This window comes from Gallus gallus, chromosome 14 (assembly GCF_016699485.2).
Source record: "Gallus gallus isolate bGalGal1 chromosome 14, bGalGal1.mat.broiler.GRCg7b, whole genome shotgun sequence".
Taxonomy (NCBI): domain Eukaryota; kingdom Metazoa; phylum Chordata; class Aves; order Galliformes; family Phasianidae; genus Gallus; species Gallus gallus.
In genome coordinates this window covers 5,271,620-5,291,931 of record NC_052545.1, presented here as the reverse complement: position 1 = coordinate 5,291,931, position 20,312 = coordinate 5,271,620, and the positions used below count along the sequence as shown (strand labels likewise).

General features: G+C 46.4%; 1 protein-coding gene across 2 annotated transcripts in view; it reads left to right on the top strand.

Moving 5' to 3' along the window:
* Window positions 1-20,312, top strand: part of CACNA1H (calcium voltage-gated channel subunit alpha1 H) — a 201,603-nt gene that overhangs the window by 152,255 nt on the left and 29,036 nt on the right. The window contains exons 13-25 of one of the 2 annotated variants that reach the window (XM_040647566.2): window positions 232-349; window positions 1,778-1,933; window positions 5,823-5,913; window positions 8,018-8,226; window positions 9,928-10,362; window positions 11,065-11,165; window positions 11,417-11,540; window positions 11,673-11,741; window positions 11,852-12,036; window positions 14,143-14,269; window positions 14,849-14,974; window positions 15,670-15,759; window positions 16,688-16,880. In XM_040647566.2, coding sequence (XP_040503500.1) covers window positions 232-349; window positions 1,778-1,933; window positions 5,823-5,913; window positions 8,018-8,226; window positions 9,928-10,362; window positions 11,065-11,165; window positions 11,417-11,540; window positions 11,673-11,741; window positions 11,852-12,036; window positions 14,143-14,269; window positions 14,849-14,974; window positions 15,670-15,759; window positions 16,688-16,880 — 2,024 coding nt within the window. Of the gene's footprint in view, window positions 1-231; window positions 350-1,777; window positions 1,934-5,822; window positions 5,914-8,017; window positions 8,227-9,927; window positions 10,363-11,064; window positions 11,166-11,416; window positions 11,541-11,672; window positions 11,742-11,851; window positions 12,037-14,142; window positions 14,270-14,848; window positions 14,975-15,669; window positions 15,760-16,687; window positions 16,902-20,312 lie in introns of both variants that reach the window. The other variant, XM_015294424.4, reaches the window with a different exon arrangement.

Genomic DNA, 20,312 nt, shown 5'->3' with positions numbered 1-20,312 from the left:
CGTAGATCATTATGGTGACACACGACACACAAGAGCCAAATAGCAGGATTTGATCAGTGATCGTGTGTGTCAGTGGTAATGCAGAGCCCATCTTCCTGGGAGGTACCACTGGCACACAGAACACTGGGAGGGGAAAACGTGTCCTAAAAAAGTGCTGCAACCCTCCCTGTAGCCGTATTTTGCACAGTAATGTATCTCTTCCATTTATTTCTTTATTTCCATTTATTCCAGCATTCTCGGCATGCATCTTTTTGGATGCAAGTTCAGTCTGAAGACTGATACAGGAGACACAGTTCCAGATAGGAAGAATTTTGATTCCTTACTCTGGGCCATTGTGACAGTATTTCAGGTAAGCTCTGAATCCTGTTGTCTGTAAAAGTCTAAGACTTGAAAATGCACCCTTATTTTCCCTTTATATAGTAGTTGAGGTCAAGACCCACAGTCTGCTGTCCATTCTGCTCGTATGTGTCTCCTCATTTGTCTTCACTGCGCACACAAAAAATGCACTTTCTGGACAATTTCATTTAACCAAGAATAGCAAATACTCGGCACGCAAATCAGAGCTGGAGTTGCTGGCTCTTTATGCTGGGGAAGTCTTTATGCCAAAAGCTGTGTTTCCTCTGTGGGCAAGGTCTGTTATATACTTGAAATTACTGGCTATTCCATAATGGAGCAATAAGCTGCTACGTCCAGGACATTCTAAATATAAAGATTAGTCTTTTTCTGTTTAAAAGCTCAGTCCTTACAGCCTAAGTGCAGCAAATGGAGCACAGTGTAAACAATATTAAGCAAAGTTTCTAAATGCAAGGTGCAAACCAGTCCAGAGCCTTCACTGTGAACGTTATAACTTCTTGCAGTTTTTCTTCTTGCAAAGAAGCCGGGAGAAATCAGTTGTAGTCTCATAGATTTGGTTTGTTTCTGTTTTGTTTTGTTTCCCAACATAAATACAGACTTCTGCATCTATTCTGATAGTCCCGTTGATAAATAGAGTTGGCACAGATCACAAGGGTTCAGCCCTACATCCCCTGAAGGCTAACAAGAGACGTGGCTTAGTGCTACTGACTGCATTCCTACCCTCAAAGCTACCTTATTTTCAGGAGGGTTAGAAGCCACTCTCACTGCAAGCCTGAATTAATAAGCAGCATGCAGCTCTCATCTGTTTTCCATAGGCCCCTGGATTTCTGAGCTCCAGAGAAGCTAGGAAAGTGGGAATCCCTGAGGAAGATCCCTTGGAGCAATACTTTGCAAAGACGCCTATTTTTTTTTGCCCAGTTTGTCAGTAGTCTTACCCAGTGGAAACTGAGTTGCTCCTCTGAGTTTCTTAAGCCACCCCATGTTATTTATCATGTCAAATACTATGTTTCCTGCCCTCAAAAATATACCTTAAAAAGAGCATCCCTAGAGGGGACAACAACCCCGGCCCTAGGTCTGTTACCTATTAATGGTTATTGAAGGAGGCAATACCCCCACCAAATAATGAGGCTTTTACTACTGTATCCTGTATATTGCTATATCTTGGATCTGAACTAGTCATCTTACAGGCAGCAGCACAGTAGATCTTCCAACAGAGAGGGGAGGTTTGGTCAGGGGAGAGCTCTCATGTACAAAGCTCTGACTAAATGAATGTTTTGCTATCTGCCTCATGAGACCTGCTCATAATTATGCTTAGAAAAGGTCAGAAGGAGAGGAAGAAATGAGTATGTCAGCAAGGAATTGAATGCAGCTGCTGTGCATGAGAGGAGTGGAGTAATCAGTCTTCCCCTTCACCCCTCTGCAGATCCTCACTCAAGAGGACTGGAATGTGGTCCTGTACAACGGGATGGCATCAACATCTTCATGGGCAGCACTCTACTTTGTGGCCCTGATGACCTTCGGCAATTATGTGCTCTTCAACCTTCTGGTTGCCATTCTGGTGGAAGGCTTCCAGGCAGAGGTAAGAGATCTGAGCATGGGGAGAGAGAAAATGCAAACCATGTGTAGGCAGGATTGTATGGATCAGTTCACGCCAGTGGATCCAACCATGCAGACAGCACTAAACTTAACCTTAAGCAGTGCAGATAAGCTGGGTTGGGCATGTGGAGCTCATTTGAGTCTGTCCTTGCACATAAGGCCTGCTGGACTTGGCATGAGACTTGGATGAGCAATACTTTGGTTAATCCACTGCAGGGTGGAAGCCACTTAGGATCATAGAATCACAGAATGGCTTTAGCTTGCCTAAATTTCACATATATACTGTCTTTTGTGCTTCTTTATGGGGCACCTCATGTCACGTGGAGCAGGTAGGGTGCAAACTGCTGAATCCAGGGCTCTGCTAGAGACTCTATCCCCTGTCTGTTATTTGAGGCTAGTGGCACAGCAGTTATAAAAGCTGTATTGCAAGGTTGCAAGCATTAAATTTTGAGATACTTTGGATATGATGTAGGCCACATAAATTTTTACTCACACTTGAAATTAATGTCTGTAACATTGTTTTTCAAAGTCCTAGTGCAAATGGAAATGGAAATGAATTTGAGACTTAGCAGAAGTCATCCAGTGTGAGTTAAAGCTGGGAGCAGTGGTATCAGAAAGGCTTATGTCACGCTTTGGAATTTTTTAATTATTGCTTTTTTATTTCTGTGACCATCAAGAAGGAAAAGCTGGAGTGGCTTCAGAGCCACGCTGACTAAGAGACAAAATGAGAGAATGGTTTCAGTTTTCACCGCCTTAGCTCCCCAGGGGAAGAGGAGAAAGAAAATCTGTTTTTATGGGGTTTTTTCACTTTTCATTTTTTTCCCCAGAAATGGCATCATGCTTTCACTTGCTGTGTTTATATCACACTTAGACAAGCCATCACGGACCATGGAATATAATTGAAATATTCATGGACCAACAATTCCCTTCTCTCAAGCCAGCACAGCCACATTATGTCCTTCAAGGATGTCTGCATAGATTCATTATTAAAACATCCCTCCCAGCTTCCTCACAGCTCTAGGAGAGGGAAATTAATTGAAACAACGGGAACCAAGACCCGGATTGTGAAAAAACAACCCTGCTGTATGTTGCTGGGGGCTGTTTCATGGATACTGAGGGCTGTGAGTGCCACCTGCACACACAGAGGAGATGCAAGTGGTCCAGCTCTCCGTTTTCGGAATGAATGGCTCTGCACTGCATGAGTGAGCATCCTGATGGCTTGTCCAGTGGGGCCCATTCTCTGAAGATCCAGCACAGCTGGCTGCAAAGAGCATGAAGATCCTTTTCCAAGAGCAAGCTATGCCCCATGAGTCAGAGCTAATGTTAATGCTGTTTGCTTCCAAACTCATATTCTCTTCTTAGTGTCACAGACCTCGGCATCTGCTGGCTCTGCTCTGGATATTGTAACACCTTTGCCACATTCATGTGCTAGGAATGTGTGGCAGATGAAGATGTACATCCTAGCCGTTAACCTAGTGAGACCAAAGTAAAGAATTACCAGTATTTCTACAAGCCCTGCAGTAACTGCAGTCTTCCTGGCCAAACATGGTTCTCCTCTAGGAGATTTGCTGGCTGTATGGAGTGTGGCTGTGTTTGACCTCCATCCTGTTGGTAAACAGCACAGGCCATAGCAAAATTAAGTCTTTGCTAAAGCAATAGGTTTTCCTGAGCTGAATGTAGAGGCAAGCGATACGTTGGCCACGTGGTAGTTCAGAAAAGAGGTATTCAGTGGGCAGCTGTTTGCCAGATCTCCTGTGATTGCACCAGCCAGCAAATCTGGGTGGAGAAAAGAGGACATGCCAGGGAAACCCAAATAGATGATAACCGGGAGATGTGACCTGAATGACTGGAAACCACTCCTGCTCCTCTTGTTGCTGGTACACTGATGCTCATAGCAAAGTGGAGACATTTGGGAGCCCTGAGTTCTCCTATTTACCTCTGTCCCCTTGACTGTGCCTCTTTAGCACGTGGAGATTTCAGTCTTAGCTCAAGCAATCTTACACTTATGCACAGAGGGCCCTTGCAAAGTCCCCTGCTTCTCTGTTACACATGCAGCCCCCGAGCATCCTTCGTTGCTGCGTGCTTGAAGCCACAACAAGGTTTTCTCCACATAGCAACCTGGCAGCTCGCAGGTACATTTGTACTGTGTAGATCCTGTTCCTCACCTGCCTGCTCTCCTAGAAACTGAATCACCTGCTAATACGAAGCCAGAAATGGGCAGCCTTGTGCAATCTTGTCTGGGTGTGTGATTACAGACCTGGCCGATTGGCTGTCATTTCTTGCTCAGGTTTAATGGCTCCTTTCGGAGCTGTTGTGGGCTGCAATTTAAATATGTGTAAGGAGTACTTTTCAAAGCTTGTATTATTCACTCAGTGCTGCCTCGGAAAAGGCCAGCAACCACAGGCATGACATTTGCAGGGCACATTTTGCTCTCCACTTCCATTTATTATAAAATTTGACATCAAGCCTATGGGCTTGTCAGATGCCTCACAGTGAGGTATCAGCTGTGCTACAGAAAACCCTTCTCAGGGCTGTGTTTTGGCTGCAAGAGCTCGGTTCACTTATAAATGCATAACTTATCTCTGTTTGTAAACCAGAGACTGTTACAGTCTCCTTGGATAACTCCCAGGAAGAAATTGGAGCTGGATGGAGCTGACTTCTCTTTTTTCATCCCTAGTTCTGTTGGTATGTTGGCAGAAATCCGCGTTTTGACCTCTTTGACTTTGCCCTCCTGCAAAGAAATGCTGTTAGCAGTGATGACAGACACTGATGTGCACCACTCCTCCCTTGGCTCAGGTGTTTCTTTCCCTTGGGTGGAGAGTGACTCCTGGGAGACTTGTGCAGCTAAGAGGGTGCACATTAGAGCGGCTTGAAGCTCTGAACCATCAGCAGTATTTCAGCAAGGACAGTAAAACTTACACTGTGAGTCACAGTACACAGTCTCCGCTTGATCTCAGCTTCTGATCTGCCTGTGGAGCAAGTTTGGCAGGCGTATCCCTAGAAGAGAATAGGCTTAACTGGCCACAGAACCATTTTTAGTACAGACTATTCCTCATTTGCGCTTAGGTCAACAAGCAGCCAAATTTCAAACAGGACCATAATTGCATATTTGTGCTTCCATTGTTCCCGTGTCGTCTTGAAACCTACCCCAGAGCTGCTCCAGAGAAGCCAACAAACCTTACAAAATTATGCAAATCTTCCAGCTACTCTGCAGTGGTGCTTCTGCTCTGAAACAGAGAAAATGAATAAGGGAGCTTAAACCTTTCAGTCATCCTGTCTGTTTGGCTGCACCAGTTTAGCAATACATCACAGATGAAATTAAGTTCACTGACGCTTTAGCACCATGTCTCTAGAAACCATGGTCATTTGTTCAGGCGTCAGTTAAGGAACTCTACTAATTCTCTAGGCTCAGCTGCTTCAATCCAGCCTTTTGCTACTGGTTTGCACTGCTTTACTGAGGACTTGATGGATCAAGCCGTCTGATAGCCTGCCAGAACCCCTTCTCACTGCAGACCCAGCAGCAGAAGAGAACTGGCCAATATCTTTGGTGATAGGCTTGTACATGACTTAGGCTGGTCATTGTTGGTAGCAGGCTGGGCACAGTGAAGGAACAGTGCAGCAACATTGCAGGAGCAGTCATTGCAATCACAACATCATCCTTTCTAAGCATGAAAATGAATCATATCTAGGAAAAGGGGTCGCTCCCTAGGGCAGCATAGAGAGAGCTTGGCAATCTCTTCTCCTGGTCCTTGGGCAGAGCTCTAACTGACCACTCTAAGCTGAGGTATCTCTGAGCTGCTAACTAATCCAAATGGCCTTTGTGCTAAAGATGAAGTGAATCAGATCTGTTAATTACCTTCTCCTCTCTGCAGGGGGATGCCAATAGGTCAGACACAGACGAGGACAAGACATCCGCCAACTTTGATGATGATTTTGAGAAGCTGAAAGACCTCCGTGCAACGGGTAGGAGCTTGTTTCTGTTTTGCCATGAATGTGAGTTGTGCTACAGCTCTGCATCCAGTCGTCTTCTCCTTGAAATGTACGGAAGAAAGTGGAAGAATCCTTTTTGATTCACAATTAGTCTGATAGGTGTGTTAACAGAGCAGCTACATGAAGTGTGTTGGGAAGCTAAATGAGCACTGTTATTTCCTTTAAACAAATGTCTTTCCTAATTTCAGCTATAGTAGAATATTTAGTTATGTCTCATCGTTCCTTCTGTATCGTTACCACAAAACAGTTTGCTGACAGCAGTATTCTCACACGACTTCTCAGCAGCTCCTCTAATCAATCATGTTCTCATCTGTTCCTTTTGATTCCTCTCGCAAGAGCGTTTAGGCGAGGTTTGATTGATGGAAATGGTGCTGATTATTTGTGTTACAGGGGGACCTGACAACTGGTTTGAAATAAGTCCACACTGTACTACTGCGCAATAAGCATGGGATAATAGGTGATGGTTTTCACTCTGTAGTGTTTGCAGCGAGGCAGGGGAAAGGAAGGGATCAGGTATTGAAAGAGTGAATAGTACAGTGGTAAACAGGAGCTGGTTTGGTTTCTCTGTGTTTTTGTGCTCAGCTTGGGCTTTTGTTAGGATTACTTTAGATGTTTCTAAACTAGGGGTCATTTCAGCTAAGGAAATGATGCTGATTGTGGTGAACAGATGGAATTCAGCTTAGGAAGAGGCAGAAGTAATTTGTTGAGGAAGCTGAGATAGAGCTAGATCACAGCAAGGTGACACAGCTACTCGGACTGCAGATCAAATAGCAAATTCCAAACACCAAATGAGGAGAGGAATCTCCATTGCAAATAGCTGGCAAGGAGACTCACAGCTTAAATTTCCTTTGCGCCAACTATTTGCTGGGCAATTTCAAATAATAAGAGAGTTCTATGGGAAAGAAATATTTTCACCTCTTCTCGGGTTGTAGAAGAATAGAAAACAAGGCTGAGCTTATTGTCAGTCAAAGTCCATGAGAAATGGTGTGTCTCCATAAGCCTCCTATTTGCCAACCAAACAGCATAAGGACATTAACAATTCTATTACAGTGCCGTGGGTCTGTAAACAGACACACTGGCAAGAGGAACTTGTATTGCAGATGAGCAAATTTTGAGCTGGATCTTCCACCCCTTGAAGTGAGTGGCAGTGTTCCCAGGGACTTCTGTGGTGCAGATCAGATATTTGTGTCCAAGCCAGCAACTAAACTGATTATACAGTAGAGGCGCATTGCATTACAAAAGCAGCCAGTGGAGGAGAAATAGCAGGGGCAATGCGCTTACTTGGGTTTCTCGCTGCAGACTTCTCCATCTTTCCTGCCCATCACAGATGGTCCCATCCTTTCCCCTCCCTAGGACTGTGATGCTACAGTTATCAAACCGGAATCAACTAAACCCAGTAAAACTAGAGTTAGTCCGACTTCACTCTTGTGTTTGAAAGTAGGCTGATGGTTTGGGGTGTTACTGCGCTCCATAGGGCCAGAGGTGTTACATCTGGTTTGGACTCAGTTTGAATACAGTTGCAGCAGTCCAGAAGTGCTGTACAGCTGAAATACTTTCTACAGTTACCACATTCGGTTACACCATTCAATTTCTCTGTTACAGAAGGTTTATTCTTCTAGGCGCGTAGATGTTTAGAAGCCGTTTCCATTTCCTGCCCTCTGAACAGATGAGTAAAGGCAGTGACTAATGTTTGCTTCGTGCCTTCCACGCGAAGGAGCTCAGAGCACATCAGAGCAGCATAAAAATCTCTGCACAGGAGGCTATGTCAGGGAGAACAGATTGACTTTGTAGGGTGAGTTTAGCCAGTCCTCAGTGCCCTTTACCTGGAAACTCTCTCTCAGAACCAAAAAACTGTGACTTCGCTCTCCTAATCCCCAAAAACACCGAGCAGAGGAAGTTCCCTTTAGAGAACGCTGTGGCATTTGCCTTGTGCCTTTCAACGTGGGCAGTCAATCCCAGTATTCCCCACAACTGGCAGAATTCCTGAAAGACCCGAGGAGCAATGTCTGTTTTGATGGGTGATTGCTGTCTCCCTGGCTGAACATCCACCATGTGTTCTCTCTCCCCTTCTCTCCAGAGATGAAGATGTACTCACTTGCTGTCACCCCGAATGGGCACCTGGAGGGCAGGGGCAGCATGCCACCCCCTATAATCATGCGCACCGCTGCCACTCCGATGCCCACACCGAAGTGTTCCCCGCACATGGATTCAGTGCACACCTTTGTGGACTCGAGGAGAGGGAGTAATGCTTCTCTAGATCCCCTGACCTACGATCAGAAGTCCTCGGTAGGTTTTCAAGGCTCACAGCTCTCTCTCAAGTGCCTGAAAGCAGCACAGGTGTGGCACGCATGAAGTGCTGTACAGTGATTCTGGTTTGCTGGTACTTCTGGTGCTGCCACAGCTCAGCAGGGCCAGCTGCTGTGTTCCTCACTGTGTGTACACTGCTGTGAAATGGAGAAGGCGGAGGGATGGGAAGTACACGGAAAGGCAGGAGAACAAATTCCAGAGGGAGAAATGAGTGGGTGTGGTACACTGTGACAGGACAGTGAGTGTGTGAAGTGGGCAGAGAGGGATGCGCTGGGATTCAGTGTTTTCCTGCCCAACATCTGATCAGAAGTCCATGCCAAGCCTGCTCCCTGGAGAGCAGCAATGTGAAATAGGTCACAGGTTCATGCAGCTAGCCTAGCAAACTGCTCTGAGGAGAAGCAGGCACCTTCTGCCAAATCCATGGGGCATGCTATGCTGTCTCGGTGTCAAGTGTTCCCGTGGAGCAGAATGAGATCAGTGTTTTAGGGCTGGAGCTGGAATCTGCAGGAAATGAAGCATTTGACCCCAGCAGCTGAGACCCCTTTACCGTATGGCAGCCCTGTTGGAGGGGAAGTAGAGAAAGCAAAATGTGAGCAGACTGACTGCCACTGGGCACAGCTCACGGAGCAGAGATCAGGCTGGAGCTGGCTGGTGTGGCAACTGATTGTATTTTGCCTGCAACCAGGGAGCAGGAGGGCAGCTCTGTGAAAACAGAGGGAGCAGAATTAATAGACAAAGTGGATTTCTGCTGCTGTTTATCTGTCCTATTCCTCTGCTGTGTAGCTGCAATATCATGTTCAAATCAAGGCAGCAGACTGTGAAGGCGCTTTATACAGATACAGTCACTATCCCTTTGGTAAGCTGCTTAGTCAAGGTAATGCTTTTGAAAAGAAAATAGAGATGACTGCTGTTTGCCTTGGGGTTTCATGGGATTGTGAGTAGCTGGAGAGGGTTGTTCATGGTTTGAATCCTTTCTCTGAGAACACGTCAGTGCCAACAGCCAAAGGAAGATGAAGCAGTCAAAGGAGAGATGGCCAACACTGAGGAACAGGAGGAGAAAGGCAGTTTGCCTCGTTTCTGTGCTGGGAGGTAGCCATGAAGGGAGAAGGAGTTTTCCTTCTAGTCTTCCTGTGCTGACCTTAAGTGTTTTTAGTGTAGCAATCACCTGCCAACCAAATGGCACTAACCCACTGCTCACAGCCAGGAATTCACTGTGAGAAAGACATTCATTCTACCTCCTTATGCAGCAAATTGAAGAGAAAACAATGCAAATTTGGGCACAGTTTTTAAGTGACACTTGGGTGATTGGGTCCCAGCACCCTTCTGGAAGCCAGGGAGGTTGTGTGCTGAAACCACTTGTATGTGAGGAAAGAAAATGCTGCTTTGGCAGTTAGCATCTTTGGGTTCAGTTCTTATGCACAACTGGCATTACCAGGACAATAGGATGTGATGCAGCACAGAGGTTTGGTAGCTGTGCTATGGGTTTAGTTCAAGGAGTGCCTTCACAGTGGGTGCTTGGCTCCCGTCTAAAGACATTGGTGTGATGAAGTTGAAGCAGTAAGGAAAGCTGGAAGGGGAAGACATGCTTTGCAACAAGAAAGATCTTCCAGTCTGGAGAAAATGCCATACCCTTTACTTCTTCCTGCAAACAAACCCTCAAATGTCTTTCTCCTCTCTCAGTCTAGCCTCCGCAGTTCCCCTTGTGCCAACTGGGGTACCAACAGCAACTGGGGAAGCCGCCGCTCAAGCTGGAACAGCCTGGGCAGAGCCCCGAGCCTCAAGAAGAAGAACCAATCTGGTGAAAGAGAGTCTTTGCTCTCCGGGGAGGGGAAAGGCAGCACAGACGATGACTCCGATGACGCCAAGTCCAGCACGGTCAGCAGGCCCTCACTGCACCGCCGGGCAGAGTCCTTGGATTACCGCAGCTCCCTAGACCTGCCCGAGCTGCTGCAGCTGCCCCCCATGCGCCATTCGCTCAGTATCAGCCCCATGGCTGTTCTGCCTGCTGAGTACCAAGACTGCAACGGCAAGATGGTGCACGTCCCCAGCGAGTTCTTCCTGCACATCGATGGCCACAAGGAAGAGGCCGTGGACTATGAGGATGACATGGAGGATGTAAGCTGAGGGGAAAATTGGGTACTCATGCATTAAGTGGCTGCTTAATCAGCCACTTTTAATCAGCCTGCGCTCCAAGAAGGCTGATTAAAAATCCAGCTCGGGCTCAGATGTGTTGGGGCCTGATGGCTGGTGTAGACAAAACCAATCTATGGCCTCTGTTTCCCAAAAGGTTTTCACACTAATGGTGCGGGCTGTTACATTGCAGTGGTCTCTACCAGAATGTGCTGGCATTTACCTGTTTTTTTGTCTGGCTGCTATTGTCTTCTTGGTCAGGAAGCCTCCAAAAATGAGCTGTAGATCACAGAACTCATGTCTTTGCTCTCAGGAGCTGTTTGATATCTTGAAGGCTTGGAAGTCCAGAAAGAGTGTTCTCTACACTATTTAACTTTGTGATTCTTTGAGGCCTTTTTGGTTCTGACACAACTTTGGATCTCAAAATGACACACTCCTAGAAGCCTTGATTTGTCGTGTTTGTATCACACTGTAAAGCAGTCCCTTTCTTCCCCTCTTTTCCTCCCTATTTCACTGGAAAAATATGGCAGCCCCTCCCTATGCCTGCCTTAGCTCTGCCCCAGTGCTGGGACTACCTTCAGGCGCTCTGAAATGCCAGGTACTGCTCCCTTTCACAGAAGGACTGTGGAAGCTGAAGAGGCAGGAAAACAAAAGAGGAAGAAAAGGTGTTTCTTCTTTTCTATCCAGAGTTACTGCTACCGGATTCGTAAAGTCCTGGAGCCCTACAAACCAGAGTGGTGCAAGAGTCACGAGGATTGGTCCCTCTACTTGTTTTCCCCACAGAATCGGTAAGAAATCCCAGCCCACCGTGTCAAGAATGGTTTAACCACCATTTATAGTAGCCATTATTACATCTGTTTACTCTCTGTTTATTTCTGATAATGGTAGAAACTTGTGCTTCTGGAGGGAGCCTAGTTCACCACGGGGGCTGATGCTGGTGGCACAGCTGCTGGTGGCTCTCAAGGACATGCCCTTCAGGTGGAAGTCTCTTGCCAACCCAAACCTCTGAAGGACATTTTCCTTTCCTCCATTCCTCCAGGTTCAGAGTGATGTGCCAGAAGGTCATTGCCCACAAAATGTTTGATCATGTGGTACTGGTCTTCATATTTCTCAACTGCATTACAATAGCACTGGAGCGACCAGACATAGATCCGCACAGCACCGTGAGTCATTTTATTCCTTGATCTCACATGAACATCTTAATCTTGTCAGTGCAAGGCCCTGAAAGACAGAAGAAGTTTGTTTCCTCTCCTCTTTAAATAACATGCTGCTTTTTGCTGCTTTATGTTTTACAGGAGAGGATATTCCTGAGTGTTTCTAATTACATCTTCACTGCAATCTTTGTGGCTGAGATGATGGTTAAGGTAATTACGTCTCCACCCCATGACACATAGCGAGGCCTGACAGAGGCTGAAAACCTGACGCAGTTATGATGCAGTTGCAGTTTTAAATGTCCCTCCTCTCCTGGCTGTAGGTAGTGGCTCTTGGCTTTTTCTCTGGGGAGAACACCTATCTACAGAGCAGCTGGAACGTCCTGGATGGAGTCCTGGTCTTCGTATCTATCATAGACATTATTGTCTCCATGGCATCAGCAGGAGGAGCAAAGATCCTGGGTGTCCTTCGCGTTTTGAGACTGCTGCGGACCTTGAGACCTCTCCGGTGTGTTCCTGGATAGAGTTTGTTTTGCGTTCATAAATCAGGACATTGGGAAAAACGTGCATGATCCGTCGAGGCATTGCTTAATGACACGAAAAGCTCAAACGTGGTATCATCTTTGGGGAGCTCTTATCTTGTGAAACCATTTGAGAAGAGTGAAATTAGTTCTAATTATAACTTGTCTTCTCCAGTGTGGAGAAGAGCGGATAGAGTTTGGAGCGAGTGGTGTTATCATACTCAGGCAGTTAGTGCACTGAATGCCTCCTCCAGCCTGCAGTTTTATCACCGTTTTACAAATCAGTCTGGCTCCTTGTTAAACTGTGCAACCTCACAGCCATTCCCAAGCAAGGAGGTAGCATTGGCTGGGAGAGAATTTGCAATTGAACAGGTGCTGATGATAATTTGATAAGCTCAGGCGTCTATATCTCCTCTCCTGTGCCTGCATATCTAACATCACTGCAAAACAATCTAGCTCTCAGCTAGGAATACGAGCGAGAGATGCTTTCATTATTTGAGGAAAGAAATCAAGAGAATTCGTATTTTGTTTACAGTGATGCAATAACAGAGAGTGTTAATGCTTGGGGGATTTTTATCAGCTCATGGCTCCTGTTCTATTTCCATCCTGCTCAGCAAGAAAGAAACACGAGGCTTTTGTCATGAAATTTCAGTGGCAGTAAGATAGGCACCTCCAGAGGCCTGTAGGCCATCTCATGAAAAGCTGCTTGCTGCTTGCTTATGTGAACATTAGAAAGAGGCAATCTTGTTTAGGCCCATGACTGACGGTGCAAAGAGCTGTTTGTCTGCTGCTCTGTATTTCCTCGGTGACAAATAGCTTCATAAGTGTTTGCCTCCTCTCTTGCTCCCGCACTCTGTTCTGTTGGTGGCAGTGATGTCCCCTTGCAGTGCTGGCTGCTCTGGTCACCCTGGACAAACTGTGGCTTGGCTTGGCTTGGTTTCTGAACACCTGTATGACATAAGTAACTAAGGACAGAAATCAGGGCGCAGGCAACTCATAAGCAAACGTAAGGGGGAAAAAAGAATTGGTCTTGGAGAATAACTAGGCCAGATCCTATTAATAGAGAGGAATCCATCACGCCTGATGGTGGCTTCACTTCTTACAGCTTCTAGGATTCCTCCAGGAACCATTCCTAATGCTTTGTAGGTGCAGTTCAGACAGCCACTTTATGTGCGGCCCAACAAGACCATATTGAAACTCTCTGTCCCCGCAGCATACGCTTCTGATGTTTTCTCCGTCTGGCAGGTATGAAAGCCTCGTTACCCTGCAAGGGCTCTGCAGGCCCCTCCTAAAAAAAGCCTTGGTGTTCTTCAGTCGATACACCCGCCTGCCCAGAAAAGCTTGCTCAGGCTGCTTACACCTCTGTGTGCAAACACATTTTTTAGACACCTATGGGAGAGCCATTCTCCAGGCATTAAACAGGAAAGGAAAATGCCTGCTCTCCACAATATATGCTCCAGGCCGTGCTCAGGGCATGCCTGGCCTCTCACCACCTCACAGCAAGCAAGCCAGGCTGCTCTTTAATGGGATGACCCTTTGGCTGTGGAGCTGTTGATCACAAGTCCCTGTTGGTGAAGAGTCCTCTCAGGAACTAATTACTACACGAACCGAAATTCAAATCAAAGTGACTGTTTTTGAGATGCTGTCACAAGGCCTGGGCCAGCAGGGCAGCAGCACTCTTCGACCTTGCCTTTGAGTGTTCTGCTAATCCCAGTGGTGGCAAGGTGGGCATTGCTTTGTGTCCCTCTGCTCTGATCACAGAGGCCTCAGGGGGCCCAGCCCTCTGGACCAAGCTCTAGTGGGAACCTCCATGATATCTTGCCAGTAGAGAGTATTTCCTCCTCTCTGTTACTAGAAAGTGGTTGCCCAACACAGTGTCTTACACTTTTTAATTCCATCTAACGTAACTGTGGATGTTCTGGTTGCCTAACTTCAGTAATCATCTCTGAATGCTGCCTGCAGATAGAGAGGGGCTGTGATAGCTTCACTGCAGCCCAAGAAGGAGAGGAAAAAATAAACATACAATAATATGAAATGCATGATGCATTTAAAAAAAAAAGAAAAAAGGCTTTATTGTTTTGCTGTTTTTTCAGAGTCATCAGCAGAGCCCCAGGTCTGAAGCTGGTGGTGGAAACCTTGATCTCCTCCTTGAGGCCTATTGGGAATATTGTTCTCATCTGCTGTGCTTTCTTCATTATCTTTGGGATTTTAGGGGTGCAGGTAGAGTATTTCCCTCATCACTGCCATCTGTAAGCAGCTGCTGCCAAAAAGCTTTTGTCACCTGGGGTTAAGATGGAAGTAATGAGTTTAAATCTCTCCAGCAGAAGATTTCAGTTAGTTGTTAGGAAAGAAAAGTCAGACCCTAAAAGGAGTGCTCAGGGCTGGGGTTGACATCTGTTCATTAGAAGGTGCACAAGATTAGAAGACAAGACCTCCCTGGCTAGGGGAAGGAAAAAACAGATCCAGCTATCCTACCTGGCTCTGTGTGCTGGGATTTATAGGATAGCTCTTCCTCCAGAGGGGAGGTTCCTATCCCCCCATAAAAACAGAGCAGGTCTGAAGGATCTCCTTCCTTCTGTTGTGTCTGAGGCAAGATGCAACTCTGTCTCCAGACCTGAATTTTCACCCGAGTTAGTTTCCTGCTGTGTGTGTTAAGACAGGTATCTGAGCTGGGAGGGAAGGAATTTGAACTTGGCAAAAAGCTCTACCAGGGGACAGAAAGATAAATCAGGGGGACGGGTTTTCCATAGCTGCTCCTTTTTTTGTTCCTTTTCTTTCTTTCTGGCTTCTCCAATACAGCTTTTTAAAGGCAAATTCTACTACTGTGACGGTCCCGATGTGAAAAACATCACAACGAAGACTGACTGCACCAATGCACACTACAGATGGGTTCGGCGGAAGTACAATTTTGACAATTTGGGACAGGTAAAGTCTTCATGGGGGGATTTTTTGTACCAGTTTTTAGTAAGTGAGCATTTAAAATGTGTTTTTGAGAAAGGTGTAAAACGTCTATCAGAGGAAGCTTCCAAGAGCAGCATAGATATCATCAATCAGAAACAAACCTGACTTTGGGTAGGAATGAATCAGGTCATTTGTTGATGTTTTGCAATCAGGCTTTATACAATTCCTCTTTAATAAGAGAGTTTTGTCTTAGAAGAGCTGTTCTTGCATGCAGTCCCTTTTGTATGGATCTCAACTGTCACTTTTAATCTTTTGGCTTCCAGATGTTAGATTTACAAATGGAAAACCAATAAGGTCTTCTATACTGGCTGGAGGGCCCATAGTAGAAACTGGGGATTACAATTACTTTATAAAACCTCATGACATTTGGCCAGCCTGACATCGATTTTTAATCATGCTTAAGCAACTGGGCAGCCTGATGTGGCTGAGCAAAACATCAATCTATATGTGAGGGAAAAGTAGTGTTACCGGTTTGCTCACTTTTAAGCCAGACATGCAAACAGGTAAAATCAAACCACAATATGTTGCAGTTCTCCACCAACTCCAGGCCAGATCATGTGTTAGGAGCTGTGGATTGTTTTGTTGAGCATTGCCTGTTACTGGTTTCCTCCTTTGGGGCTAAAATGCTAAAGCAGTCTTCCCTTCTTTTCTTCTTACAGGCCCTCATGTCCTTGTTTGTCCTTTCCTCCAAAGATGGCTGGGTGAACATCATGTACGATGGTCTGGATGCTGTGGGTATTGACCAACAGGTAACGTACTGAGAGATTAAAAGTGCTGCCGTCAGAAATTCCATACTTGGGTGGCTGGTTTTTGAAGTTCCATCAGCTGCATACATTTGTATCTCTTACTTCATCAAGCATCAGTGATATACCCAGCCAATCTTCATTTTCATAGAATCATGATAGAATCATAGGATCAAGTGCCAGGGAGGAGCAGAGTTATGGGACCTACTTGAGGTCCATATCAGACTGCTGAGGGTTTCTGCCCTCCACTGAACGGCTCTTATAGTGGCTGCACCCCTTGTAGTGTACAGCCAAGCACTGATGGGGATTTTAATTACAATGATAGTCCTTGAGTTGTCCCATGTGTGCTATTGCACTGTGGCTCCATGGAAGACCTGATGAGCAATATGAGCAGACAAGCATGAGATGGGGAGACAACCAGAGATGTCATGAAAGAAGTCTTGAGTGTCTGTGATGTGAGACATCAGCAAAGGTTAGTCAAGAGTCTTCAATGAGTAGCACCTGATTGTAACTACAGAAACTCTTTGTGTTCAGTTTTCTCCTGCTTCAGAAGGTCCCGTAACAAGCAAGAAACATTAACAGTGAGCACTTCTCTCAAAAAAATAAACTGAAACCTGTCTTTACCTAAAAAAATTCACCCAGGTGGGATGATACAGATGCACTGAGGTTTATTTTAAGCTATTTGAAACAAGTGCCAAAGTAAATAAATTCCATAAGCCAAGTTATGGAGACTAGGGCAGGTTTTACAAAAAGAAATTACAATTCCAGTCAGTAGAAAATGAATAAGAGGAAAAATGTAGGTCCTCCCAGCACTCTCCTCCTGCCCACACACTGTGCTGTCTGTTAGCTGCGTGGTGCCAAATATGCCGACTTCCACACATCTCATCCACGTCGCTTCTCCTCTCTCTCATTTTTTTCTTCTCCACCTCACCAGCCCATCCAGAACCATAACCCTTGGATGCTTCTCTACTTCATCTCCTTCCTGCTCATCGTCAGCTTCTTCGTGCTCAACATGTTCGTGGGGGTGGTGGTGGAGAACTTTCACAAGTGCCGGCAGCACCAGGAGGCAGAGGAGGCCCGGCGTCGGGAGGAGAAGCGTCTGAGACGCCTGGAGAAAAAGCGCAGGAGTAAGGAGATGTACCTGTCTGGTCGGTAGACTGCGTTACAAACCAAACTCTTTCTGAGCCCTGCCTGCTCCCAAAGCAAGACTTTTCATTTCTCTTTGGTTTTGTTTCCATGGGATTCCAAGAGGCTGTTTTGCTTCGTTACTTGGTTGGCGGTACCTTAAGTCTCAGGTTGCCAACACCCTGGAATTGTCCTCTACAAGCCTGATGTAAAGCATTACCTGTTTACTTGGCTGGGGAGCAAATCCTCCTCCAAGCAGAGTCCTGTAGCAGGAACTGGCACGCTCTGCAAGGCAAAGGTGTCCCTAACGCTCCCAAGCACCAAGCAGAAGCTCGTGGTGTGCCTGAGGGATGCAGTGAGTAAACAGCTGCAATGCTTGCTGTGCATGTGAAGGCCAGTCCTGAGGGTATCCCTGAGGCTTAATGTGCCACTTGCATCTGATGATGGTGATGGTTTGATTTACCAATTCTTTTCTTAGCCCAAGTAGTTGTGATGCTTTTTAGCGTCCTAGCGCATGGCCCCGCATGCTACAACCATGATGCATGAGGGCATGAACATAACAACAGCCCTGAGTTGGGGCTGTCCAGAAAAGCCTTCTTGGGAAGATGTCCATTACAAGAGATGCTTGCCCCATCACAGGCTGGGGGAAGTCCTTCAGTGCTACGTGCTGGCACTCCGTTTGTTGTGCAAACAGTTTATGTGCAAATATTGGCCAAATGCAGGACCATTAGGGTGCAGCAGAAAATCTTGAGCTGAAATCTGATTCCTAGTGGATTCAGTAGGGGTGATCAGACCAGACCAGAGAAACCCTGGAGCATGTGCTCCTTTCCTCACTCAAACCTTCCCAGGGTTTCTCATGTATTAATTCTCACCTCCACTTCTCCTTGGCAGGCTTCACCAGGGATAAACCTATAGCACCTGGAGGGTATTCCCAGGGAGACCACCAGGAAACCTGCCACAGTGACTTCCCAGGCAGTTCTAGCAAACAGGGATAGCCTGTGTTAGATGCTGGCAAGCATTTTGCAGAAGTAAGCGAGGAAACGTGGCCACTGTGATCAGGGATAAGGCTGTAGTGCTTCTGGCCCTGCTTGCCAGAGAAGGCTCTTTGCCCAGCACTGTGCTGCTATGTGAATTCTCTTGTAAGGATATAATATCTCGTTGTGATCAAATGGCTAGTTGTCTCCCAAACGTCAACCCATAGGTATTCGTTCTAGGCAGGGATATTGTATTTAGATTGAATAGTCTTTTGTCTGGCTGTAAAGACATAGCAATCAGAGGTTTTGCTGGCAGAAACCTCACCCCTAGCCAATTTCCTCCATTCATCCACACACTTGAATCAGAAGGCAGGCAGCTCTATCCCTTGCAGCTCCACTCCTGCTCTTGTGCTTCTCTTTATTAGAGGCACAGGAGACCTCAGCACTAATTTCTGCACCCTCAGGGCCTTAATGACAGGCTGACCTGACACCAGACTGAAGGCCAAGCCCATTTTGTGTTAGCTAGTTGTGAGTTAAGAAGGTGGGTTAAAATAAAACCTTGGTCAAACTAGCCAGTCACAAACAGCCTCTGAATCTCTTCGGAGATCTAGAGGAGTTCAAATGCAATTTCATTTCCCTTTTCCCATCTTGTTCTTTAAGTTTGTTTGAGGCTCCAACTAGAGTTAGAAGGGGAGGCCCTAAAGGCAGCCTTTCAAGCATGATAAAAGCAATCAGTTTCAGGCTCCCTGCAGGAGAGGAGAAGTCTTCCTGCATGTGCAGTTCTTCTGCCCCAGAGTACTGACCCAAGAAGAAGCTCAAATAAACTCAAAGGTTATATGCAAAAAAAAAAAAAAAATTAACTTCTATGCAGACAAAGAACATAAAGCATCCTTAGAGAAAATAGATTGAGGCACAGGTAAGGAGGGGTAGCTTAACCACAGCCAATTGTTGTCCCTGATTAGTAAGTAAGTCTTATTACAAGCGTATTAGTGGCTCACTGCTCAGGCACTGAAAAGAGCCAGTCCTTGTCAAAGTGATGGACGCAGTTACACTGTCCTCTAGCCAGCTAGATAAAGATAGGACGGAGTCAAGGAGATGTTTTGTGCTGCAGACCAAAGCACTCCAGAGATACAGGCTGCAACAATTCATTGAGAGCACACGGGGAGGAGGACAGCTTTCTGGAAAGGGATCAAGCCCAATAGAGCAAACAAGAGTCTAAACATTTGGCCACATGCAGGGCTTCCGGGAGGTTACGTCCGATCATCTGGCTCTGAGGTCTCCTACCTGCCTCTGTTCAGCCTGGAGAACTCAGCATCCAAATTCGCGTTGTTAACAGGGCAAGATCAGATATCAGATACACGTATTGGAGGTTTGTTACCTAGATTTGAATGTTTGTTGTTTTTTTTTTTTATTTAAATGGGAGGGGTTTTCTTCTCCCGGGTAATTTAGAAAATGATTGTATTTGTTTAAAAAAGAAAAAAAAAAGCAGCAGTCTCAGAAAGATGTGAGGTGTGGTTGGTGATGTGTGGCCGTGAGTCTGCTGGAGTGTCGGTGTGCACGTGCTGGCTTGGGATGCTGCACGGTGATGAGGGGCAGACTGCCCACCTCTGCACTTCTCACCCGCATGGGGGAGTGGGTGGGAGAGAGCCCAGTCCCCATGGGACAGGATGGTGCACAGGAGACTGGTGGTCCTGCAGAGGAGGCAGGAAGCCACGATGGGCAGCCTAGCAGCAAGCCGTGTTTTTCCTTCAGCTGCTGTTCTTACCTGAAGAGATGATAGGGGAAGGAAGAAGTAGGGCTGTTAACAGCAGTATCCATCCATCTGGAGTTGCCCATCTGTGTGCCACCTTGTCGTTGTGTCCTTACTCCTTTCTGTCGTGATGCCTTCTGTGTGTGGCAACCCCGTGTGTGTTTCTGTGTATGGAAATCTTTGGGCACCTGTAGGTTCTGCCATGCAGGAATGCACCATTTGGGCATAGTAGGCTGCAACTCAGGACTGGAAAGGGTTTAAACCTCAGCTTGTCAGCGCCCCATTCAAGCAGACCCGAGGCAGGAACTGAAGGCTGTGCAGGCTGGGTCCAGAGTTTGGACCCAGCTGAGCATGGCTAGCGTTGAGAGGAGAGAGCAGCATGGCATGCCAAAACTTGCATCTGCTGCATGGGTTTGGCTGGATAACATGTCACACTCCATTTTTTGGTGCCTTGGCTGCCCCTCTTCTTATCCCTATCCTCAGTGTCCTGACAGTGCCCCTCTGGGTGCTCATGGTGACATGGACTCATCAGTTCCTGTCCCCTCCTCCTCTCCCATCACCTCTTTGTGAGTGCTTTTGTAACCCATGCACCGCAGACACTGTGTATGTGCAAAGTAGGTGCCACAGCTCTCCAGCACTGCAGTAAGCAGTGGGTTTGCCAGGGGGTTGAATATGCCATAGAAACGCATTTGATGTGTTTTTAAAGATAA